The sequence below is a fragment of the Equus asinus genome, chromosome 2 (genome assembly GCF_041296235.1).
Source record: "Equus asinus isolate D_3611 breed Donkey chromosome 2, EquAss-T2T_v2, whole genome shotgun sequence".
Lineage (NCBI taxonomy): Eukaryota > Metazoa > Chordata > Mammalia > Perissodactyla > Equidae > Equus > Equus asinus.
The window spans coordinates 127,005,930-127,024,712 of NC_091791.1; the positions used below are offsets into that span (position 1 = coordinate 127,005,930).

Genomic DNA, 18,783 nt, shown 5'->3' on the forward strand with positions numbered 1-18,783 from the left:
CTGTTTCCTGCTTAGCTCCAGCCACAGGTATTCTAGTCCTGAGCTTCTCACTGCTGGCGTCTGCTCACCTGGAAGGCAGCCCTCTTAGGTGGAGGAAACTTGAACATCATGGCTCTTCAAATGGTGGAAGTGTAGGCTGCTCTGCCTTCTTACCTCCAAATAACCCTTTTCCAAGATTGAGAGGCATAGAGCACACTGGAAAAGGAGAGATTTTCTTCTTGGCACCCGAATCTTAGAGATTCTCTTGGTGCCTGTTCCACTTGGCTGCAGGGTGGAAGGGTACCGTGCCAGGTGTAACTCTTTTCCTGTCACCTCCACTCCTGCCCTGTCTTCTATAACTGGGAAGGGATGGCGTGGTTCAGGTGAAGACGGGGTGAGCTAGCTTGATGGGGCTTCTCTTCAGTAAGCCCTGGAAGGACTATCTACCCCACATTTGTTTGAGGTTTTTTTTTTTGAGTATGGGGTACTTTTGATGGCTCTTTCCTTAGTCATCAGTTCTGCTACATTAGGACAAATCCCACTCAGTACCTTATTCTGCCTTGATTGAAAAGGTAACAGTTTCTTGCGTATGATAGTATTCAAAGTACCCATTGAAGGCTTGTAGACCAAAGATGACACTAATCGCCTCTGGTCATAAGTGAAAAACATGGAATTAGGGAGGGACTGGAGCAGGAGTTAGAGAAGTTGGCAGCTTTCCAAGTCCTAGAATGGAAGGTTCACAGAATAACTCTTAGTTTGAAGGCTTTGAGTTTCCCATTCCAGCCATACCCACACTCAGTGCAGACACAATTGTATCATTCTGGGGATTGTCTTCCCCTTCCCCCCTCCTATTGGTGAGTAAGCTTGAGTTGTTGCATAACTGACACGTGTCAGCTTTTCCCTGCCAGGATCCCCTGAGATCCGTGCTCCGAGCCTGTCCCAGCTCCACACAGAGCCCTGCCCCTGTGCTTCCCGCCTGCCTGGAGCGCTCCTGTCCTGCCTGATAACTCTCCTCCCCACAGTCTACTTCAAACGTTAGCCCTTCTCAGAAGCTTTCCCTGGTGCTTTCTGGCAGTGGCCACTTACTCTGTGCCCTCCAGCGCTCAACGTGCTCTTTGTTGGGGCTTCTTACCACGTTCCTGGAACCATCCCTTTGAAGATCTGGTTCCCTCTGGAGGCCAGCCTCCTTGTTCATTTTTGTGTCATACTTTTCCCTTTCTAGCTCGCCTCTCCCTAGTGTAGGATATAAAATATGTAGCATACATTAGTAAACATTTGTTGATTGACTGAATAAACTTTCCTTTAACCCTGAAATTTGGGAAGGGAAGTTAGGAATTTCCCCCACTCTGACTAGGAGCAAGTTCTTAGTATTGTTTCTGGAGGAAGTTTAAGGAGACTTTCCAGAATTCACCAAGTGTGAAGTAAATGTTCTGGTTTTGGAGTCATCAGACAGGCCTCAGGTTCTGAGATATGCCTGACCATGCCACACCCCTCCTTCTCCATCCTCCTGTTTCTTACCTGATGTTTGAAACAGCACTTTCTAGATGGAGTTGATCTTTTCCAGGTCTACAGGGTAAGACCTCCATTCACTTTGTAGAAGTTGAAGTCTAAAGGACCAACGGCAGGGGACACTTTTACCCTGGCTCCATCAGAAGCTTGTTGATTTGTTGTTATTGTTAATATTGAAGGGAAGTCAGTAATGAAGTGCTCAAAGTTCCTTGGACAAAGATGCTACCAGACACTGCTCCCTCATTCCAGCCAGTGTCCTGCTAAGAACGTCTCCCTGTCTTGGCCACTAACTCATCTAGTCTGATGTCTGTGTGTTCTTACTTTTTCTGCTCCTGAGCAGGAGATTGTCAATACCTCTGGCCGCTTCTTCATCATCAACAAAGAAAATTACACCGAGCTGAGCATCATGAACCTCCAGATCACAGAAGACCCTGGCGAGTATGAATGTAATGCTACCAACTCCATTGGCTCTGCCTCCGTTGTCACCATCCTCAGGGTACGGAGCCACCTGGCCCCACTCTGGCCTTTCTTGGGAATTCTTGCTGAAATCATCATCCTTGTGGTGATCATTGTTGTGTACGAGAAGAGGAAGAGGCCAGATGAAGTTCCTGATGGTAAGAGCATCCCTACAAGATAGCTGTACTGTTGGGGTTGTTTCCTTGGGGTGGTTTCCAAGCACCCAGAGAGAACTGTAAGGATGCTGGGATTCAATCCCAAAAAGAGAGAAGGAAAATTCTTACACTGGTTCCTCACCCCCTACCCCTAATATTGGCCATCTAGAGCTATAATTCTTAGCTCTAACCCTCCATTTGGGTGTTCTCCAAACCCCACTCCTGTCTGCCCTTCAGGCCCCATCTGGGGAATGGGCAGCTGTCAGTCTCTTTGTTCAGCTCTGTCCTCCTTCAATACAGATCATCAGGCAGATTGAGCTTGAGGAGAATCCAAGTCAAGCCTAGAAGCCACCCCAAGATCGCAGGCCACCTGGCCTTTCAGGCAGATTTAAGGTATCTAATTGGTTGTCACATGGTTGCCTGGTGTAGCCTCTGTAGGTAACTGCCCAAGCCCAGTCAAACTGTTCTCAGGAAAAGCCATTGGAACAAGCCAGCCTTTGGTTCTCATGGTTGGCCCCTTCGTTAGGTTTTCAAGGTTCTTGGTGAAGCAGGCACCTCCGGTCTGGCTCTTCTGTCTATCTGACAGACAAGAACGGTGGAGAGCGGCTGATGCCTCCACCCCTCTCCGCCTCCACCAACCCCTCCTCGCCCCAGTTTAAGACAGGTGGCTAAGCAGTACCGCCTGGAGTCCACGCCCAAGGTGGCACCCTCAAGCTGGTCTAGGGTCAGAGAAGGGAGTGGAGAGTAGCAGCAGAACCACAGCGAATTGTTAAGCATTGGGAGGAACAAGAATCTTTAATTGTTGGACATGCTCAGAGTCAGAAAAGTCCTGGGCAGTTTTTGTATGCTTTTTGTCATGGATGTGCCATTTCTAACCCTGTGATTACAATCAAGGCGGAGCTACTGATGGAGACTTGTCTCCATAGAACTTCAGATTCCTAACTAGCTCCCCCTCCCACCCTCCCACTCTGTAACATCACCAGCAGAAACAAGGTAATTGGCTAGGCAACCGTTACCGTCACTTGCCTGTCACTGACTAGACTGAGGGTACACACCTGAGCTCAGTGGAGGCTGACATGGGGTGATGGTGCGAGTGCCGGCTCTAGTCTGGCTGTCGTGGGCCTGTGCTTGTGCACTGTGATACTGTACCCTGCCCCAGAGAGTTGTCTGTGTCCCTCTGGTTGACCCACAGGACTGCAGCCCCCCACCCTGTGTGTCAGTGGAGAAAACTAAAGGAGGCCTGGTGCTCCCTCAGCAAGAGCGCAGCCCTGCAGGCAGCGGCGGCTTCGGGCTCTGGAGGGCTGTGTTGGAGGGCAACAGCCGCTTCCCCTTCTTTGAGCTTCTCCTCAGCAGCTCCTAGATCTCTGCCTGCACTGAATACGGGGAGGATTATAGTGAGGCTGGTGACAAGGGTTTTTGTGGAAACTGGCACTGTGTGTGGGAAGAGCTGGTGGCCTCCTCTGCACGTGCACGTCACCAGTGAGCTAGGAGGAGAACGGACGGCCGTCAGCTGCCCAGGGCTTTGACCTCCCTTCTCCTGGGCCCGCAGAACTGCTCTGCTATGAAGTGAAACGACTTTCTTGGGATTTTCATACATGCATGGTATTTTTCTCCTCTAAACTTTTCTCTTTCCTGCTACAAATTAGGATTCCCAAAGCAGAGAACCTGTATTTAGACCTGAGAATAAAGGAGAGTTGCCTGTGTGTTTTCAGTGTTGGCTCATTGGGAACATTTATGCCTCAGTTCTGAAAAGGACTTTTTCATCCCCTCAGAATGCCTTTGCTTTGCTAAATACCACTTTTCTCATCTTTCCTTTATAAAGGTTGAGAAGCAAAAAGGCAGGTAGGAAAAGGCAAAGCTAAGCTTCAAAACTTGATTTTTTATTTTAAGACAAGGCTGGCTGCCACTCTCTTGGCAGAGTGACACATTAGCTTAGCATGTCCCCATCAGAGGTCCCAGTCTTCCTCATAGGAACCCACTTCATTTACCAGGCTGCTATCCCAGCATATGCGGAAGACTTGCAGGTTAGGTTGGAGGATGGTTAACGTTGGTTCTATCTGACAAGTGCAGACACCTGCCCAGGGAAGCACAGCCGTCTTTTCGTAAGAGCTCCAAGGCTGTTGGACTCGAATGGGGACCAGTTTGTTGTAGGAGGCATCTGTGGCCAGCAAACCTTCTGAACAGCTTCCTGGAGGGAAAACTACTTCTTTTAAGCTAAATTATCATAGACAGTGAATGAATCCTACGTAAAAGAGATGACTGCAGGGTAAGTGCAAAGTCAAACTTCCTTGCTCGAGTCTCTTGGAAGAATACTGTAATGCAAGCAACTTTTACTTGTTTGTTGTTGAATTGGGGTGAAAAATCTGGGGTGCTGGAATTACTGCAGTGTTTGCCATCTTTCCGTCCCCTTCCTGACAGCCAGTGTGGTCCAGGCTCCATTTGCCATCTCCACATCCCTGCCCTTGCTCCAGCATGTCCGTCCCATAGTTTTCTCCTTTGTCTCTCTACCTCTTCTCAACTCCTCCTGCCTCCTTTTATCTTCTCTCCTCCTGGAAGAGTTGACGTTCCTCAGTGAGTCCTCCTCAGGCTGTGGCTGCTGCTGCTTTAGCCAGCTTCCCCTCCACTTCTTCGCAGTTCATGGAAGAGCAAACTTACCTCCTGTGCTTTCTTCCCATGTGCCCCTCCCCAAATTTACAGACAGATATGTGCCATGCACTCCTTTTGAAATGAAGAGGTACATTATATCTGATACAAATCTGGAGTTTTAGAGGCGATGAATTTTTACCTGTCACATAACTGCCTGTGGCTCTGTGTTGACTGACTTATGCCATGACGAAAATGGATTTTTTTATAGGCATATGTCTTTTTCTCTGGCAAATAGGCACTTTATTATCAAGATATACCTATGATTTATTTCTGCCTCACTGAACTTTTTCTATCTGAAAGAAGTTCATATGAGACTCAGAGTACTCATTTGGTCAGTCTGTGTTCTGGGTAACTCAGCCCCTCGCTAGAAAAGCACTAAGTGCACAAGACAAAAGTATAAAAACACAAATTTGAGCTTACAGAGTTTAGTCTGAGAATATTTCATTAGAAAGGCAAATATTACTGTAGATTTCTCACATAGAAAGTGCCCAGGGTTAAGGTTGAGCTGCTTCCAGAGAAAAAAAAGGCCCATGTCGTTTTGTGTACTGGCGTATAGTCAGGACATTTTATAAGTGAAACTCACATCTAAATTCCTTTGGGCCCATGTTCTGGTCTCTGAGAATCAGGGTCCAGTAGGTTGTCTTGTGGGTTTGATTATTGCATGTCACCTTTTACCATCAGTGTTTTCAGTAACAGGTGAATCATGGAGCCAGATAAGGGCCTTGTGTTTTCATTCACCTCGTGACTACATTCCCTGAAAACGACAGTTCTCTAGAAAGACTAGGTCCAGCCGGTGTCCCTCTGGCCTTCTGTCCGCCCTACAGCTGGACGCATGCGTGGAGCACACCTTCTGTAACTCCCTGTCGCCTGAGCTTGGCGTGAAGGGCGCGTGCTTTCAAGTCTCTTCTCCCCAGTGCCCTGGTGAGGTGGAGAGTGAACCCGCTTAGCTGCTGGGGCCTGCAGTTCTCCTGGACATTTTAGAGACCTCAAATGAAAACAACAGAAACTGATTTAAGAAAAGAAGTGCTGGCATGAGAAAGAATTTTCTGTCTTCACATTGAGGAATAATTTTTATAAGCAAGTCAAAGGGACTCTTCACTTCACCTACTAGTGGAAAAGATATCTGAGGTTTGGGGGACCCTTTTTAGTGGCTCTCATACATCCAAGCTCTTTTTAGACCCTTTAGAACTAAGAGCTGTTCTAATGTTTCAAAATCTATTAGTTGGTCAAAACATTTGGTAGCATATGAAGCTTTACAACAGGCCAGGAATGTTGGAAAGAAATGTGACTTTTTAAAATGGCATGCAAAACATACACTTGTCTCTTCACTGGGGTGATCTGGGTCAGTCATGAGTCACTTCTGAAGAAAATACAGTAGGACCAAACAAGGAAGGAAACTGAAAGTGACCTCTTTCAGGTTCAACGCTGCTTCTGGGTTTAACGCCACTCTGTTGGGATCAGGACAAATTTAAGTGGTTTAGAAACCATAAAACCCTATCCTCAGTGAGATGAAGGCAGTAAAAAAGGAGCTTTGACCAGACAGTCAACTCCGGGTCAATGGACTTTAAAGCCATCTTTCTGGAGGTGATATTGTATCGGGGAATGTGGTATTTGCTAGGCATTGCAGAGACCCTTCCAGAATAGGAGGCAGATAGAGGGGAGTGAGGGCTGTAGTGCATTCTGTTGGGAAGAAGACATGCAGATAAAGCAGTGTGTGCGACAGCTCCACCAGAAGCTTCAGTCTCGTGAGATGGATTCCAGAAGCACGTTGTTTCCGTCCCCCCAGTCCTCTCCCTCTCGTCTAGCCAGTGGCTGTGAGTAATGCCAGGTGGAGAGAGCAGTCGTCGTGTAAGCAGCCATCTCTTGGCCTGAGGGTTTTGGGGGTATGTTGATATTTGTCGGTTACTATGACTTCTTTTTTTTCCCCCCTCAATTGCATCAAACCCTTAAAACATGGTGGTAAGTGAGCGATATGCATGCTTTTGGAGTTTGTTTAATCTCCGCTTCAGTCTATACGATGCACAGTTCATAATGTTAACACTTTCCTTCAAGTTTACTTCATTCACTTTCACAACTAATTTGGATTTCAGTTTGCTGTTTAATCCTCATTTACTTTGATTTTTGTACCTTTTTTCTGTAGTTCTGTTCTTTCCCCCTCCTGATTTCCCTGTTAGGGGTCGGGTTGTCTTGTTGTCTGACCTGTAAAGGGAGAGTGTTGTGCAGGTAGTGATTCAGTCCAGGAAAGCAGGAGACATGAGGCTCTTTTCTTTGTTCTTTGTAAATGTGAAGATGGATTTGGGGAGAGAGAGAGATGAAGGGGCTCACGAGATTTAGACACTAGTGTGAACAGCAGCTGCTCCCACTTGCAGGCATGGCAGCTACGTCAGAGCCACTGTTGCTAAAATCCCTACACGCAGCCCTTTGCACGTTAGCGGCTTGTCAGGCTGGAAAGTGACGTCACTAGTCAGACCCCAGAGCATAGCCCCACTACCAAAGGAAAGCAGGGCTCGTGGTGTGGAGTGCTTGGATTGGTGCCAACAGTGTCGTGCTTTGAAAAGACTACCTTGGCTATTGCGATTCCCCCTCCTCTGCTTTTCTTTTAAAATTGGGAGTAGATTGGTGATACTCTGTTATCTGCTGTCTTGTTTTAGAATTTTGTATTTTCGGGGGCACCGCCAGAGCACTAGAAATACTCTGAGTTTGCTCCCATGTCTTTTCCATTAAGCCCCCAGGTGCTTAGTTCCTAGCATGTGGCTGAGCTCGCCTGGCCGGGATTCTGCGAGCGCTAGGGCGCTGTGGTGAGGGAGGACTTAGACTGCGCTTGTGTGTCTCACACCTGCTGTGTCTGTATGTCCACTGCATACACAGCACACAGATGTCTTGGGTGTCCTGAAGTCTTAGTTCGTTCTCTGTACCTGTTTGACAGTGTGCTGTTAGTAGTAGAATCCTGTGGACACTGGTGTGTTGCTAGCCTATTGTTTTGGCTAAGTCGTTGGTTGTGGTTGTGGTTAGTTTTCTTTTGAAATGTTGTTTTGCTCCAGTCACTGTGTGTGCTGGCGGTGGCTTTGCCTCTCCGTTGCCTCGAAGGAACAGGTGGAGCAATGTCTCCCTCTGACAGACATTACTCCTGACGTGTGCTCCCGCAGACGCCTACACTGAGACTGTAATCTCCATAACTGCTTCATGTGCACCAAGCCCCCTTGTGGAATCCTGCTGAGAGTTTTTCTAGAAGCCTTCAGTGAAATCAAACTGTTCTGAATCATTTAGTCTACCTGACTTTCATAAAATAAAAAGAAACTAAGAGCATTTACTTTTCCCTCCCCTCTGGTGGGCCTTAAAAAAAAAAAATCTGTGTGTATATCCCTGCTTAAAGGGGACCAAGTTGCCTTTAGTTGAAACAGGAAAGAAAAAATGGATAAATCACAATCATAAAATACCAATTTAAGAAGGCTTCTCAACTCAGATAATGTAAGCTTTTTGATTAAAAAAAAAAAAAAGATATCTCGTGGCTCATCTGGGTTTGGGTTCTGGTTTTGGCCAGGGCACAAGACTGAGCCTGTCTTCCTATCTGAAGTCTTTTCTAGAGGGATGTCACCACTATTCAGCTTTCCCTGGTGTGTCACAGAACATCCTGTGGTGTGTGTGCACTTGCTGGCGTAGCCCAGCCCGCTGACCCAGTATTAGGTTGAACTATCGTGGCTTCCTCTTCCTCAGTCTTCCCCTCCAGACTGAAGACTCTCCTAAAGACGACAAACAGCAGGAACAATCAGTGTCCTTTGGAGAAGTGAGGATGTGTGGCTAAATGTACAGAATATACACATCCAGCTACACTGCAGGATTGAGCCAAAACTGTGCATGCATTCACCACAGGAAAACAAACAGCAGGATTTTACAACTGAAATGTCGGTTTGTCTTCTCATCTATTTAAGAGTGAACCACTGGAACTTGGGGACAGGATGAGTATAATGATGTTGCAGCCTATCTGTCCGCTACAGTTGCAGTTTTTCATGACAAGCATTCAAAGTGTTAACTAAAACCATTGAAACAACATACCTGCCATTAAAAACTTGAATCTAGAAATAATAACTCCATGAGTGTTTTGCACCTCCAGATGGAATGGCCTTGAATAAATGCTATGAGTAGCCATGTTTGCCACTTGCCGTTTGCTGTTCTCTTAATCCTTACGCACAGTCTCACAGTTTTCTCCTTTCTTCTCCTGTCTCTCGATGGATTATTAAACTGAACACTGTGAAGACGATGAACCAGCTGGGCCAATGTAAGTACTTTACTGGATGCTGATTCAGTCCTTTCTGATTTGTTTTGTATTTGCAGTTTAATCAAATGGAGTAGCGAAGATTGTAGGGGAAGACAGTGAGCGGAAACGAATGTCGCAGCGTAGACTTCTTAGACTGACATGAAGCTGACTGATGGCCATTTGATTCCCAGGACAGGCTGTACAGTTTTGTTGTTAGTAGCAATATAAAATGGAATACTGTGCAAAAAATTGCTATATAAAATTTTGCACATCTCATGCTTAAATTGATAATGTGGGGGAAATAAGCAGTACATCTGAGACTTCAGGTTTTTTAAAGTTAATTTCAAGCTGGACCATAGCATGGATAAGCTGTCTGGCTCCATTAACAACTGCGTGTATCCAAGAGAGATGGAACTGCAAATCTGGAATCAGTCCAAGATTAGCAGAATCTTGGGGACTAAGGAGTGCGAGGCAGGCAGACAGTGCCCAGATTGGTTAAATGCCAGAGGGTACAGCACTGCCTGTATATATAATTGCATATTTTTTCTCATTTGAGAAGAGATAGTCATGTTCAGCAGAGGAAAAAACTCCTATTCTCGCCTTTATAGTAATTCGTTTATAATTTATAAATCAAAGGGAAATTTACCTGTATATTGTCTGCCTTGGGAGTCAAAAGGATCTATTAATTGAAGGTATGTAGGCACTTTTCCACAAGGACTATTTTTATGCATTAACACCATGCAGTAAAACTTCTGCCTACACCAGGGATGGCAGTAAGTGAAAGAGTCCCTGTATTTCCATGCGTTAGACTTTCAACAGTTGCTGCTGACTTTAACTCTTGTAATGCAATTTTTCCTCCAAAGGAAAACCAACTCTACCAACAATCACAAAGATAAAAACTTGCGCCAGAGAAACACAAATTAAGTACTGCTTACAATGTAAGTATGGCCTTCTTTACTAGTTTTAAAAATTTTATTCAAATGAATGTGCCTCTGTTGACCTTGTTACAAATTCTTCAGTAGTTGGTGTTATGTTGCAAGATCTCTTAGTTCATTTCAGAGCAGCTGATACTGATGGAAGCAGTTCTGTCCGTCCAGTGTAGCAGCTGGAAGGGAACATTTTTCAGCTGCTTTGTTTCACATATTTACATAAATGCCATTTCAGAATATGTATGATGTTTCAAAATAAAAACTTCCTGCTGCTCTTTACTTATATCTTTAAAAGGAGGTAAAAATGAAATTCTCACCTTCTTAGGTGGATTATTCCCAGAGGCCAGTTAGTCCCACTTTGCTTCTGAGGGCAAGGCCAGAAGGGTGGCCAGACACAGGTGGGCCAGAGTGCCTTCCAGTTAGGCAGATGGAGATCAGAATTTCACACCACATCCCTGAGCGTGCTCTTAGAACCGAAGTTTTGTTTTATGTGGCACTTGGTGTAGTCTTAAGTGACAGTGCATATTGCCTTTTAATTTCCAAATACTCTCTCTTTACAGGTCTTTAGGTTCCTGAAACTGGTGGCAAGATGACCTGCTAAATCTTCTGCTTGGACCTCTTTGGTCCTCTCCCCTTTCAAGTGAGCACCACGCCACGAGGACTGTCTAACGCATGCCTTATTTAGCCTCTCCTGTAAGGGTGACCTGGCCAGGTACATTTTAAACAATGCTTCAGTGTAGAAGGTCTAAACTACTTTGGGCTTGATGTGCTGTGAATGTTGCTTTTTTTTTTCCTTTGTTAAAATATTTAAATAGAAGTGTAAAGGTCCTCTGAGGATCGGATCATGCATGCACCATTTTTTACTTAATGCAGCTGTTAAATTGGCAAAGCTCTAAAATGCACTGCTGCCATCTAGTGATACATTTTTGTAAAGTACAGCAAAACCTACAGATATATACAGTATATAAATATATATATATTTATATTTTTGGGGGTGGGAGAAATCCAAAATAAAATAAATGCTTGTTTCATTTCTAAGCTGCTGATAGTCATTCCTTATTGTATGTTGTCAGATGAGGAAATTGTGTGGTCTGGTACATAAAGATGAGTAATATAAACTGAAATCTATAATTTTAAGGGCTTAACCTATGACTTTGATAAGAAGCTGGAACAGTCCACTGAACGGATATAATGAATTGCAGTATATATGTATGATTGCTTTTTAAGTGATTCTTTTGTTAACTCATGTAAATTCTTAAATCCTTTTGCACTGATGTGTCGAACCTTATTGTACATTCAATTAAGGCAAACTTTTATAATTTACCTTTTGTTTTCAATGACCTTGAAATGTTATAGCATGGTATTCTATGCAACTAGTTAGACTTGGGGTTGACACTGTATTTTTTCACATTGATTTAATGGTTGAGTGTAAACTTTCTCACCCGGCAGGGTTCTCACGCAGTGCGTACCCATAGATGCATGTACTTGTGTTTTGTGTAATTGTTGAAGTGCAATGATGTATAAAAAAGTGGATTCACCTGTTTTTAAAAATAAAACATTGATAAAAGGTGTTTGAAATAAGACTCTTTATTCTAGTATCTTTTCTAATCTTAGGAGGAAGCATTTTTTCAGTGCCTTCGCGTTCCTTAATTCTGTATGTACATAGAGTGTTAATTTCTCAACCCTGTCAGCTTCTTTAGCTCCTTTTCCACCTCTTCCACGAACGCTGGGAAGTTCTGATCCATGAGGCACAAGCGCAGAAAGGGGCCTAACTCTTCCGCACTCCACGCAGACTGTTCACAGACAAGGGGCAGTTCCTCCGACGCCAGGAGAGACTGGGGGGTTCCAGAAGAGCACTTTATTAGAGATTACAGGCAAAAGCAACAGCCTGAATAGTAACACAAGAAAACTTTGCCTTAAGGAAAGATGAGGGTAACACACCAAAAATTAGTGTTAATTAGCCTTACAGGGTTCCTTTACATGTTTCTAAATATACACAGGAAGTGAGATAAACTTGTATTCTTAAGTATTTGAAGTATTAATGAGATGATTTGCAAGTTAAGATCCTGCTTTAATGAAGAATACTATGCTGATAGCATTTTGTGGATCGATAAGAAACCTATCGATGGATCAACTGCACTAGCTTAGTTCATCTTTCCCACCTCATAGGTGGAGGAATGGGTGTGAGCAGTTTACCACGTGGAAACTGGGTTCCAAATGTAATAAAGAGAGGTCACAAGATGACCATTCAAAGGACACAGCTCACTGATGTCTTTTTCCCGTCCTGTCCATAAGGTTTGACAAATATAGAGAAGCATGTAACCATCACCACAATCAAGACACGGAACATTTCCACCACCCCACAGAGAATTCCTCATGCTACCTAACCTTGTCGTCAGACCATTAACCCCTGATAACCACTGACCTGTTCTCCGTACTTTACAGTCTTGCCTTATGCAGAATGTCAGATAAATGAAGTCATATGGCGTTGAGCATCTTTGCACGTGCTTATTTGCCGTCTATATGTCTTTGGTAACTTGCAGTATTTTAAAACCACTTGAATAAGTTGTCAGTATTTAAATATTAGGAGAGTTGAAGTAAAAGTCTGTGCGTGGCAATTTGGAAGCTAGAGCAACACGGGATCCAAAGTCCCACGTAACACCAATGGGCACAGCTCTGCATGGCCCACCCACATTTGATTCTTTGATCCAGTCCTGTTTACTTCTCCCATTAATTCTGTTAGCTAGGTGCCTTTATACCCTTTCTATGGATGCCGTAGTTCAGTGCGTTTGTATACAATTGACATTTCTCTAGGAATCATCTCTAATAGAAATTTACTTTTCTAAATTCAAACCAGCTCTTCAGACTCTACCTAAATGTAGAAAGAAGAAAGTGAAAGTAACATGGAGCCCTGTTCTCCAGTGAGAGCCACTCTTAACATGTCAGTATATCTCCTTACAAACTTGTTTTGTGTGTTTGGATTTACTACAAAACTCAAATCATGCATGCTGCTTTGTAGCCTTTTAAAAACTTAAAGCTACTACGAACATCTTTCCATGTCACTAGATGGGGGTAGACATCACTTTTATTGACTGCGTTTTATCCCATCTGTGGTTAGACCACACATTAACCACTCGCCATCCTATTAGTGAACGTTTTTGTTGTTTCCAATTTTGTTACCATAAACAACACTGTGAGCACATCCTTATGTTTGTGTAGGTGAAATGGAATTATAGGTAATAAGAGAACATTAAATTTGACCTATAATGCTGGATTGCTTTGCAAAACGTTTTACCAACTTACATTCCTAGAATGACTTGTCCAGAAGGTTAGAACAAACAAGTAACACATCTCAGCTCGCCGCCTGGTGCTTTGTCTCATTTGCCCAGGGTTCTTCGATGCTCTGGAAATAAGGTAGGCCAGGGTACCCCTTTTAGAGCAACTGCTATTTCCTGAATAGGGCCCTCCGTGCCTTGCTCCGTGTTTCTTGTGGCTCTGCTCTCCTCAGCCACTCTGCTTCAGTTAACCTCTAGCCCCACTGCAGACACGGAGCTGCAAACTAGGCACCACGCAGTCTGCCCTGCTGCTGGCCAAAGAGCTTTCGAAGGTTTCTCTGTCGCGGTGGCTGAGTCATTAAAGGCAACAGGAATTCTCATCTAGTGTTTCAAGTTTTGATTCTGTGATTGTCCGTTTATTTTAAGTTAATGGTAAGCCACATGGAGAAAACACCTAGATTTTCTTTTTTATACCACTGTTGGCACAGTTTACAAGAAAATTCATCCTTGAATATTGGTGAATTCCACAGAATTTTGTGGACAGCATGAGCTGTTGGCCTGAGAGCCTGCTGTCGTGTGTGTCAGGGAATGCAGCGAGTGGGACACCGTCCTCACGGGGCCCCCAGCAAGCAGCCATCAGGTGACCCTGAGTGGGAATGAATAGGTTTGGCGGGAGTCTGTTACGAGCAAACCTCGAGGGGCAGGGTGTCTGAGCGCAGCCTGTGGTAGCAGCCGACCCTCCCGCGTCTCTGTGGAGCCTTGGCTGAGATTTCAGCGCTGAGAACTTGCCTCGACAGAAACGTCATGGATCTGACTCCAAATTCATACTGGTATTTGTCTTAGGATAGTTCCCAAATTTCACTTCCAAAATTAAATTGAAATTCCCTTTATTCCTCTTTTTGGGAAAGTGATGATTAAATTCTTTATCTCACACATTTAAAGACTAACACCACAGACCACTCTTCTTTTATTTCCTTAGGAGAACAGTTCTTAAGTAGGTGCCTTTGTGTCTAATCTCTCAACAGGAGGAGATGAACTTGGTCTCGCTCTGTCTTTACCGTCTTCTTCAGTGACACTGTAGGTTATTATTCTAGAGTAAGGGAGTGGACAGAGGGATACAGAGTCTTCAGGAACACTTTTTCGTGACAAGAAAACTGAATACAGAACTAGGCTCTACCTGAGCTAAGCAGGCCACTGAGGTCCTTCCTCCTGGCACGCTTGTGCCGCCTGGTCCACACTGCTGCTGCTCCGAGATCGGGTGTGACTGCAAAGAAACCACTTGTAGTTAGGAGACGGGCTGAACATAATCAGAAACACTGCAGACCGTTACAGAGTGGAAACATGCATTCCTGTCCAAAGAAAGAGAAGAGCGTCAGTAAAGGTGAAGTCGGCGTCAGTAAAGGTTGAAGTACATGAAGAAAATCTGGCTTCACAGAGATATGTAGATGGAAAAGGCAGGAGTATTTTAAAATAGCCTTAGATATTCTTCGATATGACACCAAAACTCAAGTGATCGTTTCATAAAGATTAGTTGCAACAGAATCTGAAGTCATAGCAGTGAACTTGTTATACTCTGTTATATGAAAATCCATTGGTCTATTTTGTACTTTGAATGGATCTTTCATCCACGCGTGATTTTGTAGCATCACGTGGTGGTCATTTGGAAAATACTGGTTCACTGGACTATACAGATCTTCCAAATGTTGAAGCTTTTTTTTGGTGAGGAAGATTGGCCCTGAGCTAACATCTGTGCCAGTTTTCCTCTACTTTATGTGGCACACCACCACAGCGTGGCCTGATGAGCGGTGCTGGGTCTGCACCCAGGATCTGAACCTGCAAACCTCAGGCTGCCAAAGTGGAGTGTGCCAACTTAACCACTGTGCCGCCATGCCAGGCCCCAAATGTTGAAACATTCTGTCGTGTAATTATAAAAAAAAAATCATGTTCATTAATAGTGCCATCAGAAAAGTCTTCTGGGTTAGGAAGCTGTGAAGCTCAAGTGACAGGTGCAAGTTTTCCAAGATTCTAGTTTTTACCCTAAAAGCTTATTTCATCATTGTTGACAGATACTATCCGTTGTTTTCCTGAAATGACAGGCTCACTTCATCTGAGAAAATGTCCCCCAGATGCCCGAATCAGAATAACCATAGTTAGTCTGTCATTCTTTCAAGTAACAACAGTGTTCCGTGAAGACGGCAGCACGCTCAGCTCCGCGTGCAGTCCCGGGGCTCTCCCTTGAGACAGTCATCATGCTTCAGAGGGCAGGGCTGTGGTGTTCTTACTGCGAGTGACTGGGGAAGAATGTGATGACTACTGGTATGGCTTGATGCCAAGGCCTTGATTCGTGCTAAAGTGACAGAAGCTTTGCTCATGATACTTTTGTCCCATTAACACAAGTATCCACCCAGTGCAAGGGGCAAGTAACGCCTTAATACTATTTCAAAAATAATGTTGACTTTGTAGACCCCTGGAAAGGTAGGTCTCAAGGAAGGGTCCAGGGACCACACTTGGAGAACCACTGTTCGATAGTGACATGCAGAATACAGCCGGGACTCCTGGCTAAGCTGACTTCTGGGATTATAGACAGCTACAGTGAGGATCAACCTTCAACTTAGATAAGACGTTCAACATCAGATATCTATTAACCTACAAACCTGACAGGCTCAACAAATTCCACTGTGATTTTGGCCCCGACAGAGCACAGAACTGTCAGGTTTCTGGTACCACCAACACCCTCGCCTACTTACTCCATGAGGCAGTGGGACGCTCTGTGCACAGCCCACCCTTTGGCTTTCACCTGGCCTCAGTGGGGCAGGACTCAGCCGGAGGTCCTGGCGGATTCCGTCGGGCACCTGGACAGTGAGGTACTGGGCCAGGGTCTGCACACAGCTGCAACAGTGTTCCAGCGCCTGCTCCTTTGACCCTCCGCTAAACTGTACCCGGAACATGCGACTCTTGTTCTGTTTGACAAATCAAAAGTTACCCTCAGTGACCCTTGCCATCACTTCATATTTCTTTACTGTGGGGTCTTCTAGCGAGTGCTTCCCTTTGCTTGGAGAGGAAGGGGTGTGGGTGCGGGAGCAGTTACCCTAGATGGTTGATGTCGGTATAAAAAAGCCAATAGCGTTCTTCCCCGTTTTGGGAGCTGTTCCTCATACTAAACTTAGCTCCTTCAGAGAACTGACCTCACCAAAAATGGAAAAGCCCATATCATAAAGGCCAGGAAGGTCACTTTACTGACCACAGTAAAAGATCAATGATTGTCTTACTTTGGAATAAAGATTTCACAGCTCCTAATTCCTTAGGTGGAAAATCAGTGAAGATGATACAGCACAGTCCTGGCTCAACAAAATTTTTCTAAACCTAAGTATATAAAAGAGCAAACCAGGTACATGCCACATTAAACAAGCCAGTGAATTTGAAAAACAGGACTGGGAACAGGGCACAGGCCAATGCTAGGAGCTAATGTGTCTCACATTAATAATCGGTAAAGCCCTTTATCCTTGGAGAGGCCAGATTACCATACAAATGACCCACACAAACCACATGTTGCCTCTAGTTTGCTGTACAAGTTACATCCCTTTGCAAATCAGCAAATGTGGGAGAGAGACAATTAAAATTTTAACAATTTGGCCACCACATCAAAATTACTTGATTGTAAGTTTAAAAATAGAGCTAAATTATAATAAACAATAAAGCAGAAGTAGTTTCCTCTTTTCCTAGTCTAATATTCTGCCTAGTTTAGAGGAGTCGGCTTACACAAAAGCTGCCCCAAACAGGTGGTATGTATTGTGTACCTTTGTTCAATTTCTTCTGTACAGAAATTCAGATTCTAACTTAACACAGTGACAGTACTTTTCACTCAGTAAATACATAAATCACACTAACTGGAAAACGTTTCTAACCACAGTTAACAAAATCTTGTAAGTTCCTATAAGCAAAGATTCCTTGATTTTCCTGTTCACAAATTACACCATTTAAATTCTTAGATAAAATCATCCAGCAGAGCCACATCTTTAGGTTACAGAAAGCTCCTGATGTGGCTTAAGCAATGGTCAGGTACCATGTCTGAAGAACAGACACTGCCAGACCTTCACTGCCACCGCTGGGTTCTCCTCATTTTTTAACTCATTTAATTTTTTCCCCAAGTTTAACAGTAATCCATTATTATCACCCCTTCTAACAATGAAAAAATACGAAAAAGAAATATTCTAATATATTCATATACATTAGAACATATACACAAACTAGTACATAAATGTATACATTAAGGTTACATATCATATATATAATATACATAGGTTATATATACTACTTAGATATTTTTTGAACTATACTACTGTTTTGTAACCTAATTTTTTATTTAGCAATAAGTATAAAAACAACAGTATATTTCATTATTTTGATAGCTGAAGAGTATTCCTTTATTTACCCGGCCCCTAATGACGTAAATCTAAGTTATTTCTAGTTTTCCCTATGCTAAACCACAAAGCTCTGATAAACACTCTTATACATGCGTCTTTGTACATAAAGACCTAAAAGCAGACTTGCCCGGCCAAAGGGTGTATGTATCTTCGTGCCTAATACCAAACCGCCCTGGGCACGACGGTGCCAAGCGTGCTCCCGTGGAGTCTATCCGCCCGTTTCCCTGCGCCTCCAACCCTGGAGATTCTTACTCTTTTTGATTTTTCTTAACCTACTAGGTTAACACAGATTTTTATTTTAGAATTTCATTTCTTCGACTACAAGTGAGGGTGAACATTTTTCTTACGCTTATTGGTCACGTGTGTTTTTCTTCCGTGTACTGCTTATTCATTTCCTTAGTCATTTTTCTGTTGGATGAATAATCCCCAAATCAAGAGTCACTGAAAGCTAACTCTCCCTGAGGAAGGGAACAGAACTGATTAAGAGAACTACACAATCAGTTTTTGGTAATTCAATGAATCTTTTTTTGTGAAATTGGGCTGATTTCTTGTTTACAATTAATTAGCTGTTTCCAGCTTATCCTAGTTTAGACTGTATCTGAAGACATCTACATGAATTTTATATTTATGTAGCTATATATTAGCTATTTTCATGATGATTCTGTGATTATCTAACCTTCAGAAGCAATCACATTAAAAAATTTACCTCGTAGCTACAAGAAAAGCTATATGCAGAAACAGACAACTATTAAGTGTAAAAAGGGCAAAAGTCTCAGATCGGTTGTACAAGTCTAGAGGTAACTTTATGTGAATGTCCATAAGAAGGAGTTTGGATAGGCAGGGTTTCTTTGGAATGTGGTTCCAAGAAATGACAGGGCAGGCTGTATGTCTGAGAGCCCAGCTGAAGTCCTGCTCCAAGTTCGCTTCTGTGAAATTCCCAGATGGAATTTGAGCTTATCATCTGAAGCCAGAAACAGCACTCAATGCATGTGGACCCAAGATGAAACCAAGGCACACCAGGAAAAGTCTGCAAGTGAGCTACGTCTCCATCCCACGTGCGCAACGTCACAGGGTACCACAATGGAGAACCTGACACCAGGTGAACAAAAGGACTCCTAGGTTGAAAATCTTGATGAGACTTATTTTTAAGCCATA

General features: G+C 43.8%; 2 protein-coding genes across 4 annotated transcripts in view; one reads left to right on the forward strand and one right to left on the reverse strand.

The window, feature by feature from the left end:
• Positions 1 to 11,510, forward strand: part of NPTN (neuroplastin) — a 65,817-nt gene extending 54,307 nt beyond the window's left edge. For 2 of the 3 annotated variants that reach the window (XM_014849728.3, XM_070498390.1), the window contains 4 exons: positions 1,829 to 2,102; positions 9,000 to 9,021; positions 9,864 to 9,938; positions 10,490 to 11,510. In XM_014849728.3, the coding sequence (XP_014705214.2) occupies positions 1,829 to 2,102; positions 9,000 to 9,021; positions 9,864 to 9,924 (357 nt within the window). In that variant the 3' untranslated portion in view covers positions 9,925 to 9,938; positions 10,490 to 11,510. Of the gene's footprint in view, positions 1 to 1,828; positions 2,103 to 2,399; positions 6,705 to 8,999; positions 9,022 to 9,863; positions 9,939 to 10,489 lie in introns of those variants that run through there. The other variant, XM_070498383.1, reaches the window with a different exon arrangement.
• Positions 11,140 to 18,783, reverse strand: part of REC114 (REC114 meiotic recombination protein) — an 88,092-nt gene continuing 80,448 nt past the window's right edge. The window contains exons 4-6 of the mRNA XM_044764572.2: positions 15,952 to 16,164; positions 14,382 to 14,468; positions 11,140 to 11,764 (exon numbers count right to left, since the gene is read on the reverse strand). Coding sequence (XP_044620507.2) covers positions 11,600 to 11,764; positions 14,382 to 14,468; positions 15,952 to 16,164 — 465 coding nt within the window. The 3' untranslated portion in view covers positions 11,140 to 11,599. The remainder of the gene's footprint in view (positions 11,765 to 14,381; positions 14,469 to 15,951; positions 16,165 to 18,783) is intronic.